Below are 19496 nucleotides of genomic sequence, written 5' to 3'. Positions count from 1 at the left end.
GTTGTAGGAGGTGTGGGGGTTGACACCAATAAAGATTGAGGCATTGTTTCTGCTTTGAAAGAAAGGTAGAATAAAGCGCTGATTTTCATAGGTGAGTTCTGATTCACTGTGGGTATTTTAAAGTTCACATCTGACTTTAAGACAAGATAAGCAGCAGTGGCTGGTGGATGGCCATGGAGGTAAGAGGTGAGGTGGGACTCTTCTTCTTACGCCTTGGTGGAAGCAGGGTAAAAGCAAGATGACAGAATCAGTCTGGAGAGGACTGAGCCCATACACTCCAGTGGCTGGTGCAGGAAATGAAGTGCCAAGTCTTCAGACCAGCTAGCGAGACCCGCCTAAAGAATCAATAGTAAATAGGACTGTAAATGGGGGTGGGGCACAAGCAGTAGCTCAGATCAGCTCCATCCCCAGCAGTAGAGAAGAAAAGGGTGTGTGAGGTGGGGGAGGGACGACTGAAATGGACTGTGAAAATAAAGGGATAAAGGAAAGCATCTGTAATGAAGACTGAAGACAAGGTTGCAGGCAGTAGAGTACTGTTTATATTGATCCTTACCCAGAGAGATCTGGCACCTTTTGGCGCACAGGTAGGAGTGGATAGGTGGGTATTTTCTTTTTAAGACCAAGTCTCCTTCTGTAGTGTAAGCATGCCTAGAACTCTCTCAGACATCTCCTGTCCCAGCCTCCCCAATGATGGGAGTATAGGTGTGTGTCACACGCAGTAAATCTGGCACCCTCACAATGACCTTTGAACTGGTCCTTCCCTAACTGAGTTCTGGCCAGAATGATTTCCTCGATACTAATTGACTTTCCCTCCACCTGTCCTTCCTCCACTGATCTACCTGGGTGGTTTTCTCGGTTCTGTCTGGTCTCTATTCCAGGGCTCGCCCTAACCGCATGAACTCCCCCTATCTTAATTGTCCTGTCTTATTCCTAAAGCTCCAACCCCACCCACATTTTCTGTCTTTGGCTCTAGTGCCTCATAAGCCTTCCCAGAACAAAAATTCCACATGAAATGAACAGGGATTTTGTTTTGCTCCTACAACATGTCATGTTTCTAGCGTCTACAACGCCCAACACCTGGTTGGGCAGCCAACATGGCCCTGAAAGACTGAAGGAGTCTGTGAGGTAGGGCGGGGGCTTGGCAAAATGTATGACCTCTGTGACAGGCAGAGAGCTCTGGGCAGATGCTTGGTGCAGCACTTCCTCTGCTTCCCCCGCCTTCGTTCCCTCTCCCCTTTTCAAAGGCTAGTGACAAGCAACAGGAATTAGGCCAGCTCAAATGCTAATGGAAATTAAACGCGAGAGGAGGGCTGAAACAGAGAACAAACGCAGACGCAAAAGTAAAGGAAACCGGTGAAAAAGTAAGGCGGCGAAAAGGCCAGCAGACGTCACTCTCTCTGGTCACGCTCCCCACTCCCCCGCGGCCGGGCGAGGCGCTCTTCCTCCGCCTTGTAGCTGCCCCGTAGCGGGTGCGAGTCACCATCGCTTGGGATAAGGCTAGGCCAGTAGTCCCACGAGGGAACTCCACACCCGCACCCCACAAATCTGCCCCTCAGGGGCACCCTGCGCCAGCCCCGGGGTGGGGGTGGGGGTTGGCGTGGGGCGTGAGGACTACATCTCCCAGGATGCATCGCACTAGCGCGCTTGCGCTGTGCGGCCGGCGGCGGCGGTCTGTTCTCCGCTGAGGAGGAGTGGGGCAGAGGAGGGAGGCAGCGGGTGAGAGTTCAGAGTTCAGCAGCAGCAGCCCGAGCCCATGATTCCCATATGCCCTGTAGTTTCTTTCACCTATGGTGAGTCTAATGTGGCCCGTGGAGGCCTCTGCCATGCCCTCCCCCGGCCCCGGGCGGCGGGTAGGCGCGGGGGTTGGGGCCAGCTTCGGGGAGGAGGCGGCGGCCGCCACCCGGGCGTGCGAGTGAGTGAGGGAGTGCGGGGAGGGAGGCGGACGGCGGTGCGGCCGCGGCCCGGCCGGCCAGGGCGGCTTCTCACGGCCCCTTTTCTCTCCCTTGCCATCCCTCGGCGCCCCGACCCCTTCACGGCTGCCCTCCCGCCATGGGACCTGACTCTCCGTGCCCGCCGCAGTGCCCAGCCGGCTGGGGGAAGATGCCAAAATGGCGACCGGCAACTACTTTGGATTCACCCACAGCGGGGCGGCGGCGGCGGCGGCTGCGGCCCAGTATAGGTAACGGCTCCCCGCCTTCTCCCTTTTCTCTCCCTCCGCGCCTCGCGGTCGGTCTCCCGCCGACGCTCCGGCCCGCGGCCGTATCCGCCCCCGCCCCCGCCGCACCGCCCCGAGCCCGGGCCCCGCGGCAGGCGCGGTCGGGCCCCTGCACCTCCCCACACCCGCCCTTCCCTGCCCTGTCGTACTCCGCCGGGTACGGCTGGCATTAGGGAGCGGTCCCCAGAGGGGCAGAGATGGGGGAAGGAATGACTACGGAGGGTTGGGGACGTGGAGAGCCGCTGGGGCCTTCCACGGCCACTGAGGTAAAATGGCCTCCCGCGGCCTTGGAGCGGAGCCGAGCCGCCCGCAGCCGGCCCCTCGTCTTCCCGGTCCCCGCCTCCACCCTGTCAGCCCCCACCTCTTATCTTCCTTTGGCTCCGGGAATGGAGAGAGTGAGCGAAGGGGACCTCGCACCGAGTGCGGAGTCTCAGGCTCAGCGGCCTCTACGCGACGCCCCCGGAGCCCAGATAATAACGTGTCTTTGTCGGTACCTTGGCCCTGGGTCCCCCGACAGCCCCCCAGCCCCTAAAATTAACTGCCAGTTTGCCAGCGTCACTGCATCAATCCCATTCCCTTTGGTTTTCTTGCTCGGAGAGATGTTAATATGCCAACCACCTGTGAATTGTTTAGCTGTTAGACTGGAAAAGATGTGCGAAGTTCCTAGTGCAGATGATGCGTTGCCATAGTCTTTGTAACCATTGAGGATGGTTTCGGGTGGACCGGTGATTCTCCTTTGGGGTCTTTTTCCCCTGGGGAAAAGAAAAGAAGGCGAGTGGCTGTATACGGAGTCGTTGTAAGGCACGGGATGAATCCTCTGCCTGCAGATAGCTGTCAGTACTAAATAGCTGTGATTCCTTATACGTCCCATCTATCGCAGGCAGAACCGAAAGACACAACGGAATATCATTGTACTGTTTATGAATCAGTAAGACAGTCTCTTGGTTCATGCAGTAAGCTTACAGCATTATGTATGCGTCATATCGCATACCTTAGCACATTAGGTTCATCATGGTTAAATTCAGACAGGTTTTTTTTTTTTTATCTCATTTACCTTTAGGCGAGCCATGTATTTAAAGGGGGCTCATTGGAAAACAAAATTTTAGGAACACTAGCTTCGTGGTTTTTATGACATTTGGAACATAATTTTTGAGTTTCCTCTATAAAATGGGATACTGGCCAATATTTGGGGGCCGAAAATTCTAAAGGAAAAAGAAATTGCCTGATTTTGTGGACTCCTAAGATAGAATTTACTACAAGAGGTACTGCTTTATATATTACTGAAAAAGAAAAAATAATCTGTCAATTAAAATAGATGAAATGCCCCCATTGTTTTTTTAAAGAGGTGTTAAAATTGTAAATGCATTATATTGCTGGCATAGATAATTTACTGATTGTTAAAAGCCTCGATCTTAATGTGGCAGTCTGTTGAGGCCAGTGCTGAGAAAAATGACTGGAATTATATTATCAGAGCAAAATCGTAGGACATTTCAGACATTAGCATGTCATTTGTTTTACCGACTTAGATATTAAACAAGCAAAGTTTTGTGAAGGGAGAAAACATAGTCAACTTAAATAATTTCTTTTTTTTTTTTTTCTGAGAAACAAGATAGCTAATGGCCTCTGTGGCCATAAATCTGCTAATGAATAACATGTATTCTAGAAAATGCTGTTTAACCATTAAATTTTTCTATACATTTTGTACAATATTTTTTCTTAGTATTCACAGAATAACACGTTTTCATTTTAACTGTTTAGGTAGGAGTAGGAGTGTTGAGCAGTTTTTAAAGTTTTTTTTCCAAAATTCAGACGTATAGATTTTAAAATTATTTTAGTCCAATCAGTATTATGAGAATGTTTTCAATGCTAGCTTAAGCAAACTTGATAAATCCAGGCCATGGGGCTGAAGAGATGGCTCAGCGGTTAAGAGTACTGACCTCTTCTTCCTCAAGGTCCTGCGTTCAATTCCCAGCAACCACAGTGGCTCACAACCATTTGTTATGGGATCCAATGCCCTCTTCTGGTGTGTCTGAAGACAGCTACAATGTAGTCATATAAATAAAATAAATCTTTTTAAAAAAAAATAGCCTTGGTGTTAACTGCATGTATTACCAGAACTAATTATTAAGACACTGTCTTTTTACATAGGCATATATGAAAAGCTCTGGTATTTAAACACAAGAATTCATTGCAATAATGCTATGTTTGAGGAAGATGAATAAACATTAATACTAATGGTGTTGTTGATTCTGGTTAGAAACAGTTATAATGGAACTTTAAGAGGTGGAGAACCTTGGTTTGTATGCATATATGTACTGTTCCTTAATTTGAAAGATCTCAAACATGAGGACGTGTTTTAAGTCTTTTACATTTGGATAAGATGCTTCATGGTTGGGGTTGGGGATTTAGCTCAGCGGTAGAGCACTTGCCTAGCAAGCGCAAGGCCCTGGGTTCGGTCCCCAGCTCCGAAAAAAAAGAAAAAGAAAAAGAAAAAAAGATGCTTCATGGTCATTGACTCTCAATAACACAGAGTGAATGTCCAAAATCTCAATTCTGGTTCTTAGCTTTCCTAGTCATATCAATATACAATATATTTGACTAAATTTACCTTAGATTCACCTTTACTCCATTCTGGAAATGGAGTGCTAATTCTTCATGTTTGTTGGCAGTTGCTCGACCCGACCACTATCCCTAGCTTTGGTATTTGTAATGATACACTAAAGAATTAGTACGATATGTTGTAAACAAGTTCCAAATAGATTATCTTCATTTGTGATAACTCATGCTAAACATTTCTGTGTTGAGCATTTATTCAGTCTTTGTGCTTCAAAGTCCCACTTTCTATTTTACTGTTTTGTATATGTTTTTAGGGACAAAGTTAACTTAAAATGCCATTTGTTTTTTGAAGGTTTGCTTCCAATTGAAAAAAAAATTGTGAATGTTCTTTGTATGTGTTTATATATTTCTGATAAGATGCTTAGTTTATGGGTGGGGGGCACAAGACAAAACAGGTTCTCCCCTGGAAAATGGTAACCAAGGTGGGTTCATGGCAGAAAGTGAGTTTAGTTGGAGAGCTCATATGTTGAGAAGGAAAGTATACTGTCCTTTTTAGAGAGAGAGAGAGAGAGAGAGAGAACAAACGAACTTAGGGAGGACACACTCAAAAAAATAAAAAACAAAGATGTAAACTTTAGCTAACAAAGATGTTAGCTTCACATTCAACTTGAACTGTAGGCCTTTTTGTTTCCACCTTGTAGGTGTTGGGCTTTTAGGCATTGCTGTCACACTAAGCAATTTCCTTTTGTTTTTATTCATGGGGGGAGGGAGGTTCACCTGTCTCAGGCTAACCTTGAGCTTACTCTGTAGCCGAAGATAACCTGAAACTACTGATATCCCAGCCTCAACCCACAGTGTGCTTCTATTTGAGCCACACTCAGTTTAGCATAATTCTTTTATTTATTATTGTATACTGTTTCCTGTGGGGGTGTGTCCAGCAGGCCTGTGGAGATGAGACTGCAGCTTTCAGGGATCAATTCTCTCCCTCCACCACAGTCATATGGCTTGTAGGGCAAGTGCTCTTATCTACTGATCTAAGGTAATTTTTGTTGGAGGGCAGACAATCTGATGGTTTTTTTTTTGTTTGTTTGTTTGTTTGTTTGTTTTTTCCGGAGCTGGGGACCGAACCCAGGGCCTTGCGCTTCCTAGGTAAGCGCTCTACCACTGAGCTAAGTCCCCAGCCCCTCTGACGTTTTTATAATAGACTTTCTCTCACCCTCTTACTAAAAAGTGAGTTTTTCATAGTACTCAAGGGATTTTTTTTTAGAGACAAGATCTTACCATGTTGCCCTGTCTGGCCTGGAAATCACCTGCTTCTGCTTCCTGAGTGCTGGGATCAAAGGCATGTTCCGTCACTCCCAGCAGTACTTGAGCTTTCAAAGGAATTTTTTGGGGATACACAAATCTGTAATAAAAGGGTCATTTATATTCTCCAGTGAGCAGAAATAAAACCTTTTAGTGTTTAAAACAGCCATTTTCTCTTCACTTATTCTTGAGAAAAATCTCCAACATTTCTTATGATTTTCAAATTTAGTCAAATACTTATCTGTTCTCTGGATAACTTAAATCTTAAGCTGATACTTAAACTAGTTTTATTTTCCTAGCTGTAACTTTTGGTATCATTAATGTCTGAATGTTACTCTATTTAAGTAATCATTTGGAAACATTTTTACCATTCTTACCAATATTTATTTGAATCCAGAGAATGAAGATTGTATAAATGTGCAAAATAATTACTCCCCTTATTTGTATCTCTTAGAGACCTCCAGCCTCAGCCTCTTAAGTGTTAACATTCTAGTCATGAGTCCTCATACATACGTGGTGAGCATTTAAGAATCTCTAGTCAAAAGAAAGCAGCTCATCTAATGAGTTTGACATGTCTTTGGGAAATATATTTCTAAGGGCCTTAGATCACTAAAATATTTTGGGCAGGCAAATAATCACTTTGCATAAGCTGATTAGTCAGTGACTTTAGGTTTTTGCTTTTTCCTTTATATTTTGTACTTGAATGTGCAGAGTTAATAACACTATCTTAAAAGTAAAGAAAGAGGGCTGGAGAGATGGCTCAGCGGTTAAGAGCACTGACTGCTCTTCTAGAGGTCATGAGTTCAAATCCCAGCAACCACATGGTGGCTCAGAACCATCTGTAATGGGATCTGATGCCCTCTTCTGGTGTGTCTGAAGACAGTGACAGTGTACTCGTCATATATAAAATGAATAAATAAAATCTTTAAAAAAAAAAGAAAGAAAGAAAACCCAGGTGAGTGGGTTTTGAAACCAGTCATGAACATAGAACTTTACTGGCTGTTAATTTTTTTTTTTTTTTGATTATCTTGTATTAGTTTTCCCATTGCTGAATCAGAGACTTTAGGATGCATAAATTAAATGTATGAGTTTGAAATAATAAAGTTGCTACCTTACACCCCCCTACCTCAAGAAAAAGGATAGTTGCTATTAGACTTCTGGAATTTCCTATATAATTTACTAATAGCCTAGGGAGTGGGTTGAAGGGACTTGGGCATATCTGGGTAAGTATTTGCATAGCATGTCTGAGGCCTAGAGTGTAATCCTTAGTTGTAGTGTATAATGAGGAAGGGGTTTGTAGAGTAAGCCAGAATAATCATGTATAGAGTGTTGAAGTGTATGGGTAGGTATGCTTTACATTGCCTTTGTGGTAGCATGGTGTCTTAAAATGATTTGAATTGGGAATTAGTTAAACTTAAATTTGTATCTAAGCTCCATTTGCCAAGTCACTTACTTTCTAAGATTTGATTTATCTACCTTTACTTTAGGTGAAGATTAAGTACAATACTTCCTAGCCTAGAACATAGTGTGTTCTACCGATGCTATAGATTTTTAATTTCTAGATTTAATCTATAGATTCCCAATTTATGTCTGCCATATGATTACTATAAAATAGGGGTTAGTATCAGTGGTAGGTCTCAGTGTCAATTCAGTAGGGAAGAAAGAAATTTTCTTTACAGATGGTGTGATTATTCAGTTCATCACACACAAAAATGAGAACCAGTAAGTTCAGTAAATTTTCTGTAGCTAAATCATACAAAAATGAACTGAGTTGGATATGGTAGTGTACACACTACTATACCAGTACTAGAGCTACCCTGAGTAAATTCAAGGCCAGCCTGATTTACAGAGGGAGATTTTGTCTCAACTAAACAAAACAAATTCACATTTCTGTTATAGCAATGTTTTATTAAGTTAAAATTAAATTACAAATAACTCCTGTTTATATAAGCCAGTGCTCCATAACTAATCTATATCCACAGCACTGCCCTTGTTTAGATACAGCTGCAAACCTATTGGATAGAAATAAAGCTAATGAAATCTGCAAGGCTCACTAAGAAAAAGAATAGTCATAAAGAGGTTATATCAATGAAAAAAGAAATCAAAACTGTTAAATTAACTCTAGAATATACTTAATATATTTCTAGACTTGGGATTTCCGAAAATGCCCAAGTAACTTGATAAGGAGGTCTCCGTGATTGTACTGAAGCACTGATTATCCTAAAACTAGTTAGGACATCTTGTAAGAATGATTAAGAAGGACTTGGAAAAATAAAATGAGAGGATGGATAGATCATTAAAAACTTTAGAGATAGAACCATGCTTATGTAGATGAGTTAGATTGTATAGTATATGGAATGCTGAAAGGTAGTTGGTTTGTCACACAGCTGGCTACATTATTACTAAGGAATGATAGAGGGTGAAATTTATAAATGAGTCCTTAGGCTTAGAAATGCAGTAACTGGCAGTGTTAGAATTACTTACATTTTTCATCTACTTAGTAAAGATTGAAGGGTCAACACTGCCCCTATCTATAAATTGTTCATGGCACCATTCTGTTATAGCAAAAGATTAAGGTCATCTTTCAAGGATGGCATTTTTTTCATGTTTGATAAAGTCCTGTGCTTCTAATGCATAGAGATCAAATTAATAAAATAAACATTGTGCTTTTTGGATTTTTTTTTAATATTCTCTGTGTTAAAAGGCATTTGAAAAGGGTACTTCACTTGATACTGGTACTTGATTTTTGGAGTCTGCTCTGAGAGTTTTACACTTGCAATCAAAGATAGAGACAGATGTGGTTTCAAACAAATAGCTATGCTATGGTGACAGTTATTAACTTTTAAGACTTAGAGTGTGAATATGCACATTCACTGGTGTGCAGGGGCAGAGAGAGAGAGAATATGAATATGAGAGAGAATGAGCAGGTGGCCAAGGAGAGCAGATGGACCCCCTGGAACTACAGAGTGGTCATGAGCTGTATGATATGGGTGCAGAAAACCAAACCTGGATCTTCTTGAAGAGCATTAGGTGCTGTTAAATTGCTGAGCTATCTTCCAACCATCATTCTTGACTTTTTATGAAAGGCTAAAATGGGAAATTGGAAGCTATGACTAAAAGTATTACTTTATTTGGAAAGTAGTTTTATTCTGTGGTCCAGGCTGACTTGGAACTCATCATCTAGTCCAGCTACCTTCAAACTTAAGCTAATCCTGCTGTTCAGCTTGGTGTGATCCATCATACCTGGCTTTTAAAACATTTTCATGGAAGTCTACAGAACTTACTCAGCAGGTGAAACAGCACCCCTATCATCTGGCTCACAACTGCCTATAAGTCTGGTGATCCAACACGGTATTCTGGCTTCCTAAAGTATAAATAATCCAAATAGAGGATTGGAGAGATGGCTTAGCAGTTAAAAGCATTTTCTGCTCTTGCAAAGGACCTGGGTTCAGTTCCTAGAACTCACATAGTAGTGGCTTAGAACCTCCCAAACTCTAGTTCCCAGGGATCCAGTACTCTCTTCTGTCCTCCTGAGGCAACACCCATATACATAAAATCTTTTAAAATATGTCTTAAATAATAAAAATCTTTAAGAATACTTATAGATGGTGGTACACACCTTGACCAGGTGGATCTCAGAGTTCCAGGATAGCCAGGACTACATAGAGAAACATTGTCTCCAAAAAAAACTTAACAAAAACAAAACACCTATTGAAACATTGTATATGTAAAAAGAAAATTGCACACATGATAGTTTGGTAATCTGTCAAAATAAGTATACTTGCATAGCCCTCACTTTAAACAGACCGTTACCATCATCTTAGGAGGCTTCTACACTCTCTAATTAATTAAATTTTTTTTTTTGAGATTCAATATTATTTGCAAAGTAATTCACAGTTCTTATCAGTGTTAGCCATTATTCCTTAGGTGTTTGAAAATAGGGCTTAGGAAAGGAATAAGGTTTAGATGAGTAAATCTGGCTATCATCCTCATGTTTGGTGATCAATTGCTAAAGCAGAATATGTATAAAACTAGAGAAAGTGTAGTGCCTGGCGTGGGAACATGTTTTGAGTGAATAAATAACAAAAGGATGAGTTACAGACTTCTGAGACATTTGGTAGAGCCAGAGATAAAAAACAAGAGCAAACTCTCCATCATGTAGGACCTGAGAATCGAACTCAGGTGATCAGACTCCAGTGCAAGAGCCTTTACCCACTGAGCCATCTCTCCCTTACAGAGACTGTTTTTCTTTTCTGCATTTGTGTGAATAGTCCTCATTCCCTGAAGAAATGTCAGTGTTTGAGGAATGGCTTTTGGTGCATTCAGTTACAGAGCACTTTATATTACCTAACAGCTTTTAGTATTACTAATACTTTGTTTCTTTTTTGAGCTGTTCAGTTATTTATAGTAGTTTAAAGAACTTCAAATACAACTTTTGGGGCTGTTATATAGTCTGTATTGATGTTGCTGGGCACAATTGTTGTCTTCTATGATGAGTTATTTAAATTGGCTTTCTACCTTAGCAGTTAACTCATTCTTCATAAAGCCCCGCCCCCCCACCTCCCCACACACACACTCTTTGTTTTCACAGGAGTGGAAAACTCCAGTCTCAGAGCATCTTCAGTATGCTACCTTCAGGCTTCAGTAGTTTTCAGTCTATTGTTAGTTTTTCCTGTGCCTTAGAGCTCCTCATTGCTTTTGATGCTTACCATATTTTTTCCAGGTGTGTTGGTGTGAATTCTGTTGTGTTTACTTCTGCCTGTGGATTGTTAGGGCTCCTAAATCTAAACATTGTTATTGCAATAAAAAAACACTCTTTAATATTTCTTGTTTTTCTTTATATGTAATATTAAGTGGTTAAAATAACATTTTTTTTGTTCTGTCCTCCAGGATTTTTTTTTACCATCAGTGGGTTTTGTTTATTTCTTTGCTTTTATACTTTCTGGGTAATTGTAAGTATTTTCCATTTCACTAATTTTTAGCCAACTGTGTATAGTCAGTTATGTGAACCTGGGTTTCCTTTTTTTTTTTCTTTAAGATTTATTTACTTACCATATTTATATATGTACACTGTAGCTGTCTTCAGACACACCAGAAGAAGGTATCAGATCTCATTACAGATGGTTGTGAGCCACCATGTGGTTGCTGGGATTTGAACTTAGGGCCTCTGGAAGAGCAGCAAGTGCTCTTAACCACTGAGCCATTTCCCCAGCCCCTGAACCTGGGTTTCTAATTGCAGTTTTTTATATGCTGCATTTTTGACAGTTGCTTGATTCCTTTAAAAGTTCACTGGCCTTTTTTTTGTTCGTTTTTTTGAGACAGTATCTTAATGATATAGCTCCCAAGACCAGCTTTGAACTCATAATGTCCCATATTGGCCTTGAATTTGTGGCAGTCCTCTTTTCAACCACTCACATACTGAGGATTACATAGTGCAGAACCCATACCCATCTTCCTCTGTTTTGTTTTTAATTCTTTGGCTTTTTGAGACAAGGTTTCTTCATGTAGTTCTGATTGCCCTGAAGCTTGATACATACACCATACTAGTCTGGAACTCACAAGGATCCTCTTCTTTTTGCCTCCTTACTTAGTGCTGGGATTAAAGGTATGTGTCACCACACCCAGCCCTCTGATTTATTTTTTTAATGTTTTTTAATTAAGCTTAATTATTGTTTGTATATGTGTGGAGATCAGAGGGCCTTAATTGGGGGGGGGGGTCAGTTCTCCTTTTAACGTAGATCCCAGGGTTAGAACTCAAGCTGTCAGGTTTTGGTGGAAGATGGCATTGTACCATCTTACCTGGCCCACTTCATTATTTTTGGTTCATCTCTTATTCCTTGATCTTAGATTTGATTCTTTAATTTATTTAAATGTTAATAATTCAGCCAACTCCTGTTCATTATAACTAACTTCTTTTTGGGAATTGTGGTTCTTATAATTTACTTTTGAGCTTTCCTGTTGGTTGGAACCACATCTGCAACGTTTCTGGGAAGATAGCTTGTAGCTCATAAAATAATGGCAATGTAAGTAAGATTATATTCAGCTAAATTACTGGTTGTTTAGATCTTGGTCATAAGTGATTTCCCAGGAGTTGTCTTGTAGTTAAAGATTTTTTCTTTTCTTTACCCAGAGTTACCACTAAGAGGAAAAGTTTTCACATAGTTCTCCCTTAAAAAGCTGGTGGGGCACACCAATTCCAGGGCTTAGAGGAAGAGGCTGTCAGATCTTTGGGAGTTCCAGGGTAGTCTGATTTTACAAAATGGGTCCAGGCTAGTAATAAAACCTTGTCAATCACTCACACACACCCACACAACCCCCCTCTGGAGTACAGAAAATGTTATTTGTGCAACATTCACTACATACAAACAAAAATTGGATCCTACCACTTCTGAACTGCCCATTCTTTCAGAACTAGCATGCCAAAAGTATGATAGGCTTTTGTAACCACTTGTTAGCAGCTGGCAAAAGATGCTAATGCAGCTACATTGACAGACAAATGTTCAGTTTGGAGTTTTGGGTTGGGGTTTTTTTTGTTTTTTTTTTTTTTTTCCTCACCTATTTTGGGGTGTAGGTGTAGGGGGGTCTGTTTTAGCAAAATTCCCTGGAAGAAAGTAGGACATACTGTAGATCTTCACCTCCTTACAGAATGATAGCAACTTGAAGATCTACCTACGACTTTAATTTGTATGGTTTTAGACTCCAGTGGTCCAACAGACAGAGTCAGAAAAACCTAGTATGCTTATAGCTTTTAGCTGAAATTTTCTTCCACTTCTGTCCGGTGTGTTTACTTACTTGAAAAAGATAAAATTTTATAAAGTAGTTTGTTTCCATCATTATATATCTTATGTTGGAACAATTTCTAGTTTCTATAAATTTTTATAGCTGGATACTAAATACGCATTTGCTTTTGCTATTTTGAAAAATTATAACAAATTTACATTGGTGTGAATTGGTTTTATTCACTTACCATAGCGCCCTTAAAATTCATCCATGTTGCAACCATACAGTAGAATTTCCTTTTAAAAATTAAACATGGGGTTGGGGACTTAGCTCAGCGGTAGAGCGCTTGCCTAGCAAGCACAAGGCCCTGGGTTCTGTCCCCAGCTCCGAAAAATAGAAAAGAAAAAAAAATTAAACATATGCTACTCCTTCTCTTGGTGTGAACACTTTGGGTTGTGTTTACTTCTTGGCTTTTGTTAATAGTACTAAATATATAAGTAGTCACCTTGCACACTGTTCTTGATTGGGTTTCTGGATCAAATGTTTATTTTTAATTTCTTGAACTTCCATTGCTGATGATTAGTAGACTTTTTTTCCACGTTTTCATAGGCTATGTTGCTATTCACTTAATATCTATTCAAGATAAATTTATGTACTTATGTCCATTTTTTAAAAGATTTGTGTATTTTGTATTTATGTGTTTTGTCCATTTTAAAGGTTGTTTAGCTATTGGGGTTCCCTTAAGATTCATGTAAATTTTAAAATTAAAATTTTTTTTGTTCCTAAAAAAGTCATTAGAATTTTGTTGAGTATCACACTGAATTTGTAGACCACTTAGAGTAATACTTAGAACCTAACATGTTCCAACTGGAATATGTGAGATGAATTGTTTCATGATCATTTATTTTACCTTCCCTAACTCCTCCCAGATCTTCCCCACCTTCCTATCCACCCAACTTCATCTTCTCACTTCTCTCTTTTCTAATGAAAAAATAATACAGAAAATAACAAAACGTCCATAACAAAACAGGGGCTCCATTTTGTGCTGTCTAACTATGCTTGGGCATTTATCTTTTTGCATGTATGTGTGCAACAGCAAATGTTGGAGGTTAGAGGACAACTTGTAGAAGTCAGTTTTCTCCTCTGTGTGGATTGAACTGGTTTGAGGCACATGACTTAATCTGGTGAACTAACTCAACAGCCCAGTTTTGTTCTTTGTGTGTCCATGAAGGGATTGGGCAGGGTGTAATTGGGTGACAAACATGTAGAGTGTGTGGAATCAGACTGAGGTTGGTTGACACCTGGTGTCTTCCTAAATTAATACCCAATTTTTTTTTTTTTTTTTTTTTTTTTTTTGGAGCTGGGGACCGAACCCAGGGCCTTGGCGCTTCCTAGGCAAGCTCTACCACTGAGCTAAATCCCCAACCCCCCCAATTTACTTTTTGAGACAGGGTTTCTCACTGAATCTGGTATTCGGCAATGGCCAAGCAAGCCCCAGGAATCTGCCTGTCTCTGCCTATCTGGTGCTATGATACAAGCTTATGCTACTGAACCTAGATTTTTATATAAATTCTAGAATTTTGAGCTCAGGTCCTCCAGCTTGCCTGGTAGTCACTTAATCAGCTAAGCCATCTCCCTGGCCTTACGTTTATTCTTAACTATTTTAATCCTTTTGATACTACAGTTTATTTTGGCTACTACCAGCTAAGGGAAAAGGATCACAAGCTCAAAGCTGATCTGGAATATATAGTGAAACCTTGCCTCAAAAAGAAAACACTAAAGGGGTCTGGGAATATGGCTCTAGTCCCGGAGGTCTGATGCCCTCATTTGGTTTCTGTGGGCATCAGTGAATGTGGTACACAGATATAACTATAGTAAAACATTCATATGTATGAAAAATTACTTTTATCTCCTGGAAACCTACAATCTCAGTGTGTTCTACTTTATTTTGCTGTCATTTAATTTTATATTCCTAAATATATCTACTAAAGGTAATTTATCCTAATCAACTTTATGCAATTATTTTTATCTCCTGTACTCTTAGTTTTAGACATCGTATGTACTTTTCTTTTTATCCTGAATTCAGTGATAGACTGTGTAGACAGTGTACTATAATTTCTAGTTCACCTGAAGGCAATATCTCCTTTTTTTTTTAGATTTATTTATTTTATCTATGTGAGTACACACTGTTTCTGTCTTCAGACACACCAGAAGAGGGCATCGGATCCCATTACAGATGGTTGTGAGCTACCATGTGGTTGCTGGGACTTGAACTCAGGACCTCTGGAAGAGCAGTCGGTGCTCTTAACTGCTAAGCCATCTCTCCAGCCCAATATCTCATTTTCTAGGACTCTTAAAATGTGTCAGCAGAATTTGCTTAAGGAGACAGAGGCAGGAAAGATCACAAATTGGAGGCCAACCTGGTCTGCAGAGAAACCCTGCCAAGCACACCCCCTCCCCCCAAAATCTCGAACCATTCGTGCTCATTTGCGTCTCTTTTTTCCATGTACCATCCCTCCTTGCATTAGAGTTTTTACTGATACTGTGTTTTCTAGTTCTGAATTGTCTTCTGCAGTTAGGTAGATACTAAAACTTAACAAAAACAAAGCTCGTCTTATTCCGATCGTAAGAAGTAGCTACTATAGAGCCAGATACCATGCTATAATTCTAAATCCTACTAGAGACCGTTTACAGTCCTGTACCACTTAATGGAAAACCTACCCAATCTAAAGTTAAGGTGGATTTTTTTTCAGTTGTACTTTCTGTCCAACTGTAAGATTTTCTCATGGGATCATCCCTTCATTGTCATTTCTGTGGTCATCGCATGTTTATGACAAGGGTCTGAAGCTCTGGCTGGCTCCAACTTTCTGTGTAGTCAAGGATGAATTTGAACCAATTATCTTACCTCTACCTCTGTAGTACTGTGATTATAGACATGTGTCACCAGGCCTAGTGATTGTATCTTAATTCTGTTTTTTGTCTTCCTGGTTACGTAATTTGTTTGATTCTAAACCATTGGTCTTACCCTGATCTCTGGCCTGCTGCATAGCTGCTTTCATTTTTCTCCATGTTTGCAAAATCTTTTAACTTGTTTTACTTTTTGTTTAGTCTGAGTACATTTCTTGTAGCTTCTTCTGAAAAGGTATATAATGGGAAAAGTTTGACTCAGATGTCCTTTTTTTCTTTTCTTTTCTTTTCTTTTCTTTTCTTTTCTTTTCTTTTCTTTTCTTTTCTTTTCTTTTCTTTTCAGAGCTGGGGACCGAACCCAGGGCCTTGCGCTTGCTAGGCAAGCGCTCTACCACTGAGCTAAATCCCCAACCCCTCAGATGTCCTTTAAAAGTACTTATTCTCCATAGTTAAGCTGGGCATAAAATTCGACAGAGTAGCCATCTTCCCTTGAGTTTTGAAGACATTACCATATTGTCTGTGGCCCACTAGTTATCTGATTTTCTATTGATTGTAAACTATACTGTTATATTTTCCTCTCTGGAAAATTGGACTTCTTTTGTGTTTGAGAATTGGAAAATGTTTCCAAGTTTGGCTCTTTGATTCTTTTCTAGTAGGTTGGCTGATTGAATTTGAAAATATAATGTTTGCCTATAGTAGATGTATGTTTCGTAGGCTTATCTTCTGACTAGTGTAAAGTTCTTGTTTCATGACCCGAATTAGAGATTTTGAAAGTATTGTTATTTTGGGATATGTGTTTCCTGCACTGTTGGAATCACCTGCTTTGCAGGTGAGAATCTGCTTTCTTTAGATACCTGACAATGAATTGTCATCCATCCCCTCTTACATTATTTTAATGAAGAAAGCAGCAAGGCCGCCTGAAGAATTTTATATATATATATATATATATATATATATATATATATATATATATATATATATATATATATGTAGCCTCTCAACATATTCCTGTCTGACCAGGGTCTCTGTGTAGACCAGAGCAAATGTCCTCCTGCCTCTGCCTCCTAAGTGCTGGGATTTAAGGCATGTACCACTATGCTCACCTTAAGGAACTATTTCAAGGTTTCTAGCTTACTTACTTTTTGGTAAGCAGATGACGAAAGTGATCATTATCTTCCAGAGTAAATCCAAGAATGTGAAGAAGGTTTACAGTTTAACATTAGTTCTCTAGGTACTTTCTTATCTTACTTTTTAAAATCTTTTTGGGCAGGGTCTCTTGTAGTCAAGGGTATCTAGAAATTGGATTCTTACAAAATTACACTTTGGTATCTGTAGGAGGCTGGCTCCAGGTCAAGATAATATTGTTAATAATAACAGTCTGGTAATTAATAATAAGTCTAATAAGTGTATACTAACTTGCCTAGTTTTTTTTCCATGTTTTAAGTAGAGGAAAGTAGCCTCTTTTATATCTGTAACTCTGGAAGTGTTTCTTTCCTTTTTTTTTTTTTTTTTTTAATTCAATGTATTTGGGTGTTTGGCTTGTATCTGTGTACCACTTATGTGCCCAGTACCCTCCAAGGCCAGAAGAGATCCCCTGATTTACAGATAACTTTAAGCCATCAGGTAGATACTAGGAATCAAACCCAGGTCCTCTGGAAGAGCAAGCAACAAGTGCTCTCTTCACTACTGAGCCCTCTCTCCAGCCCCTTACATGTTATTACTGTTTGTACCTACTGTTATTAATGTTTGGGATTTTTTTGGTTTGTTTTTGGAGTGTTTTTGCAGTGTTGACAAGGTCTCTTTGTGTGGCCCTGGCTGTCCTAGAACTTGGCTTTGTAGACCAGACTGGTCTCAAAGTCACAGAGATCTGCTTTGTACTACCTCCTGTGGGCTGGAATTGAAAGCATGATCCACCATACCCAACGTACATACCCAGAGTACAGAAATAGTAGGAATAATTTCACTGAGACAGGAGACATAAACACGCATATGGTCTTCCTCCCTGCGTCACATGCATTCTTAAGGGTTAGGATCATGCAGTATAAGCCGAATTGCCTTCGTAGTTGATTTGTTTCAACTCTGTTCCCACCTACTTTTTATCCTTTAGAACAAGAAAATAATTTCTTGATTTTTCTATTTAGTTTCCCTCCATTTAAAACTAACTTAAAGCTGACAAGATTCTATATATTATTCACAAGAGATAATTACTCAAAAGCTCTTGTCTTTACAGATTGAAGTCAGTTAAATTTTACATTGTGTGCAGGGAGATGACACCTTTTATTTTACTACTATAAAATAGATAAATCCCTTTGATTTTTAACTTGTTATTTTGAACTTGGTGTTGACTTAACCTATCCTTTCTGCAATCAAATCCCCAGTGCTTAGGAGTCAAAATCAGAGCCTCTCTCACACTGAGCTTCACCCCTGGTCTTTGACCTGAATTTTTTTTTTTTTTTTTTTTTTTTTTTTTTGGGGTTGGGGCCGAACCCAGGGCCTTTGTTTTGTTTGGGAAGCGCTCTTCCACCGAGCTAAATCCCCAACCCTGACCTGAATTTTTAAAGTAAATTTACTGGCCTCTGTGTATTTTATTGGACTAGTATTAGCTAGTTTGGTATCTGTATCATAGCATAAGAGGTTGGGGGGTTGTGTTTGAAATTCAAGGAGAATTTTCTGATATTTAAGTTATTACAATATATAAAAGGCTTTAATTTGAACAAAAGTCACCTCAGCTACCCTTGGAATCGGGACTACATAATATATTTGATGGTTCCAGGAGCTCAATTGATAGACTGCTTGTACTGTGGGGAAAACTTGAATTGGATTCCCCACCTGGCCAAAGACTGAGGGGTTGAGGGCTTCAGCATCTTTCCTAGCTATATAGTAAGTTCAAGGTCAATCTGGAATGTAGGCACCTATCTCAAAACAGCAACAAAAGAAGTTACAGTTCCAGTCCAGATGATGAGTTATGGGACATGGATATGTGAAATTAAACTGGGTTAGGAAGCCCTGGGAATGTATATATAATAATTGTTTACTACCCTGGCATCATTTTATAAAGTACTTGGGAAAGGTGACTTTGTAATAATTCAGGCTGAGACAGTTGGAAGAATACAGAAATAATAGGAATAACTTCACTGAGACAGGAGACATAAACAAGCATATAGTCTTCCTCCCTGTGTTACATGCATTCTTGGGTTAGGATCAGGTAGTGTAAGTCAAGTTGCCTACCTACTCCACTTACTTTTTGTCCTGTATAACATTTGGAGCCAAGAAATGTGGGTAATTACAGCTGACTATGTATGTGCAGGCTCCGAGTTATGAATAAAGACCGAATGATTGTGTTTGTTTGCACTGATGAGCATTATAGGTGTTTTGTTGTCATCTGGTATTTCCTAGACTGTAGTTACTTACATGGCATTTTCATTAATGTGAACATGAGATCATATCATGTGATGATGAAACTATATGCATATGCTATTCCGTTTTAGAAACTTATGTATTTGTTTTGCTAAGGATTCTACCAAGGGCCTTTGCATGTGTCAGACATGAGGCTCTACTACTGAGCTATATTCCTAGCTCTTGAGAACTGTGCCCTTTTGTGCAAGAAATTGAGCATTATCTGACTTACTATTAATCATATTATCTTGACCTGGAGCCAGCCTCCTACAGATACCAAGTGTAATTTTATGAGAATCTGAGTCTAAATCTGAATTTTAAATTAACCAATTTTCTCTTTAGGCAACGTAGATTGTGTGTGTGTGTGTGTGTGTGTGTGTGTGTGTGTGTGTGTGTG

The 19496-nt window shown here is 40.0% G+C and overlaps 1 protein-coding gene across 6 annotated transcripts in view; it reads left to right on the top strand.

Annotated features, from left to right (window-relative positions):
* The first annotated feature begins 1516 nt into the window (after nucleotides 1–1516).
* The window catches only part of Zfr (zinc finger RNA binding protein), a 62467-nt gene continuing 44487 nt past the window's right edge, over nucleotides 1517–19496 (top strand). For 4 of the 6 annotated variants that reach the window (XR_004387399.1, XM_032898768.1, XM_032898767.1 and 1 more), the window contains exons 1-2: nucleotides 1656–1790; nucleotides 2080–2179. Coding sequence is in view for 5 of the 6 variants with exons in the window: in XM_032898768.1 (XP_032754659.1) it covers nucleotides 1754–1790; nucleotides 2080–2179 (137 nt within the window). In the remaining variant the exon portion in view is untranslated. Of the gene's footprint in view, nucleotides 1791–2079; nucleotides 2180–19496 lie in introns of all 6 variants that reach the window. The other 2 variants (XM_032898766.1, XM_032898769.1) reach the window with 2 other exon arrangements.

Source organism: Rattus rattus, chromosome 3 (assembly GCF_011064425.1).
Source record: "Rattus rattus isolate New Zealand chromosome 3, Rrattus_CSIRO_v1, whole genome shotgun sequence".
Taxonomy (NCBI): Eukaryota; Metazoa; Chordata; class Mammalia; order Rodentia; family Muridae; genus Rattus; species Rattus rattus.
This window is presented reverse-complemented; position numbering and strand designations above follow the sequence as displayed.